General features: G+C 43.3%; 1 protein-coding gene across 1 annotated transcript in view; it reads left to right on the top strand.

Moving 5' to 3' along the window:
• PPP1R15B (protein phosphatase 1 regulatory subunit 15B) overlaps window positions 1–3,529 on the top strand; it is an 8,424-nt gene that overhangs the window by 2,400 nt on the left and 2,495 nt on the right. Inside the window, exon 2 of the mRNA XM_035893748.1 lies at window positions 4–867. Coding sequence (XP_035749641.1) covers window positions 4–867 — 864 coding nt within the window. The remainder of the gene's footprint in view (window positions 1–3; window positions 868–3,529) is intronic.

The raw sequence follows: 3,529 nt of genomic DNA, 5'->3' as shown, positions 1-3,529 counted from the left end.
CAGCAGCACAGGAGCGTTTGTCAAGAGGTAGAGCGACGGCAGGAGCAGCGGTGCGATGCCGGGCCATTGAAGCAGCCCGAGGAACCGAGCAACACAGGGAGACAGCCCGGAGGTGGTCTCTTGGAGCAGGAGGGGTTAAGGGGTTCAGCTGAGAAGGGGGCACTTGAAGGAGAAGCCTTGACTGAAGAGGATGATGAGGACTCCAAAAATCTTCCAGTTTCAGCCAGACCTGCCTGTGCAAATAAGTTAATAGACTATATCATAGGGGGAGTTTCCAGTGGGGAGGAGAGTACGGATGATGGGGAAGACTGGGATGATGATGACGACGATGGGTTTGATAGCGAAGGACTCCCCTCAGATTCAGATGCTGGTAGCCAGGACGGAGAAAGGCTTCATCTCTGGAATTCCTTCTACAGTTTGGATCCTTACAACCCTCAGAACTTCACAGCCACCATTCAGACATCTTCCAGCAATCCTGGAAAGGATATGTTGGAGGAGGAGGAGGAGGAGGAGGAAGATTCTTCGTGGGCAGAGGAGTCTTCAGGCTCTTCTCACCCTAGTTCTGAAGAGGAGGACGAGTGGGACTGCAGCAGTGTGGATGAAGCGGAAAACTTGAAACTTTGGAACTCGTTCTGTACCTCAGATGATCCATATAACCCCTTAAATTTCAAGGCAGCCTTTCAAACAGCAGAGAAAAAAGGGACGTCTGGTTTAAAAGGAGCAGAGAGGCCGAGTTTGGTCACTTCTGAGCGTAGCCACTTAACTGTCTGTCGGGTGCAGTTGGAAAAACATAACTGTGGGGTCGCTGACTTTGTGCAGCATGACATTCTTTCTGGTGAAAAATGTAGAAGTACCAAGCGGAAAAAGGTATATACTTTATTTATGGTTTTGTGTTTTGGGAATGCTTTAAAAAACCCAAACAAACAACAAACCCACGTTGCGCTAAGCAGTGCGTGAGTGGGTGAGGTCGCTTGTGCCAGCATTCCAGGCGCAGCGTTGGGCAGATCATGCCCCCATGAGCTTATGGTCTAATTATTTGTCTGAAATGAGCGTGCCTCATCCTTTACACGTGATGGTAGATTTCATCAATCAGTGGCACAGGGCGGATAATTTCTTTAGATTTCTTTTCTAGGCTTGAAGCTAAATTTTCCTTTTAAGACGTAATTTTCATTCTGTATTTGTGTTGTAATGTAGTTTTCGTCATCAGAGAAACAGATGAGAAGAGATGAGTGGGTTTTTCCTCTGGAAAGTACCGGTTTCAGTTGCAGATAATGTTAATAAAGCATTTTAGGACCTTTGCATGTGCATAGTATAATCGATACTTGAAGCATTGTAGACATTTTAGGACTTGTGACGAGCCTGCTTGAGTTACAAACATCTTTTGGAGTAGGAAGAACTCTTCTGTTGTGGGTGAACACATGCTACAGTAAGCCACCGAAGTTTCAAGAGAGTGTAGTAATATTCCCATTTCCATTTAAGAGACTATTACAATTCAGCAGTGATTTCTTTAAAGGATGTAATCTGGAACTGGGGTTTTGAGCACAAACTGGAAGTGTAATGTGTTGATGAGGAGTTAGTGCGTTAAAAAAAATTTTCAATACATGTGCTAGGATTCAGGTAAATAGTAATAAATTTGTCTTCTCGTGGGTTTTATGATGCTACAGATGTACAAGGTGGCTTTCAGGTGTCCTGTCTTGCCTGGTACTTCAAACGTATATGAGTTGTGACACCAAGTCCCAGGGTAATACACCAGTGTAACAAGTTGGCAAAATAGGAAAGTTGTATGATGCTTGCTTTAGTATTCTTAGAGCAGAGAGATTTATTTGCTCCTTTGAGAGCCTCACTGGGCGGTAACTTCGTATCTGTTTTTGCTAGGGCAAGTGGCATTTAATGGTTCACACAGGATAAATTGTTACATTCTCATCGAAATGGAAAAGACTCAGTTTCTGTGAGAGGTCCTTTTAACTGACAGCATCTGTGTGAAATGCTGCAAGGTAGCACTGATGAGCCCTGCTCCAAGTTCATACTGCTGTGACCTAAAATCTTGTTGCGTGTCTACTACTTAACAGTAGTAATTTTTTGACTCATTTGTTGTTTGGCTCCGTGTAATCTGTTGACATGGTGAAAGAACGATGATCTAGACGCAATATTTAGCATGATGTTACAAAATCCAGTAATTGTGCCCAAGGGTGTCTTAAGACTGATGTAAAAAGGATGCAAGGTAGGAACTCGCAAAGGGATAGGCTGATGTAACAACTCCGTGTGCTTGGAAGCAGATGCCTAATTAGGCCCCTCTGCAAAAGAGAGCAGAGATTGCCAAGCCGTGACCGAGGTGTTCCCAGCAGATCTTCAAGTCATTCACCCTGCCAAAGGCTGTTTCCTCTCTGGCATCCTGCAATCAAACAGCAATATTTATGTTTGTAAAGTCATAAAACTTGGGAGCATTTTGTTTCAATTGCAAGTTAGCAGTGCAATGGCATTATGCCATGACATGTGGGGCCTGATGCCCCTGCTTTCACAGACGACTTGGCAGTAATTTGGGATCGCTGCACTAGAATTAGATGTCTCGTGGAGTTTGCTTTCACACAGCCTTTTGTGGCTTTGTATCCTCAAATGCTGATTATTCTTGTAGGTCATCTCTTCTGTAGCTGTTGCCTTCATGTTTTCTGTGAAGGTTGGAAGATGGCTCTACCCCAAAAAGCAATCTCAATCTATACTCCTCATTGTGTTAGCATGAACTGGGTGTGAAACTCAGGTTCTGTGTTAATAAAACATAGGAATGCAGCAGCAATTTTTTTCTACCTCCCCACATTTTTTTCCTGACCTTCCAGAAGTACCTCTCCTGCAAGAAATTCAGTGGAGTCATCTGTAACGACAGGGTTTGGCTTCAAGAATTGGTCCTAGTCTGAGAGCTGAGGGATGCTGACAGCTGGTTAGTTTGTCCTTCAGTTTCGTGCCTTTTTTATGGCTAAATTAAAAGCAATACATAACTCAGTAGGAGCTTGAGATAGTCAGGCTTTTGCTTATCACTTGATAACAGAAGGACTTAAATCCTTATTATAGTAATAGTCTAAATACTGTCAAGTTTAGATCCTGAGGAGGTAAGTTTCTTGGTTTTCTTAAAATAGCTTAATGGTTCTTAAAAATAGTGAAAAGTGAAAGTTTTCGTGTGTATTTTAAAGTGCCATGACTTTGACTTCAAGTCATTTCATGCATGACTGCACTGGCATTTGATACCAGCCCTAAATAGATGGGTTTGTTCCAGTCACGCAGCGATGAGTGTTGCTTCCTTACATATAGCATAGTGTGACTTCTTTCCTGGTGCTGAAGTACAAGCTGACTCACATGGTTACTGATTCTGCAGAACAATGACTTTTCCTCTTTTTTTATGATGTAAGCTTCAGTAATTGGAGAGGTTGGCCCATAGCATATTTCTAGTCCTACGTGAGTGTCCTGGTATGTCCTACTGAGTAACCCACTTGAACTGTGTCTGTGTAAGGTTATAACCTGCTCCTGATGTCGGGGGGGG

This window comes from Egretta garzetta, unplaced genomic scaffold (genome assembly GCF_000687185.1).
Source record: "Egretta garzetta isolate BGI_Z169 unplaced genomic scaffold, ASM68718v1 scaffold105, whole genome shotgun sequence".
Taxonomy (NCBI): Eukaryota; Metazoa; Chordata; class Aves; order Pelecaniformes; family Ardeidae; genus Egretta; species Egretta garzetta.
This window is presented reverse-complemented; position numbering and strand designations above follow the sequence as displayed.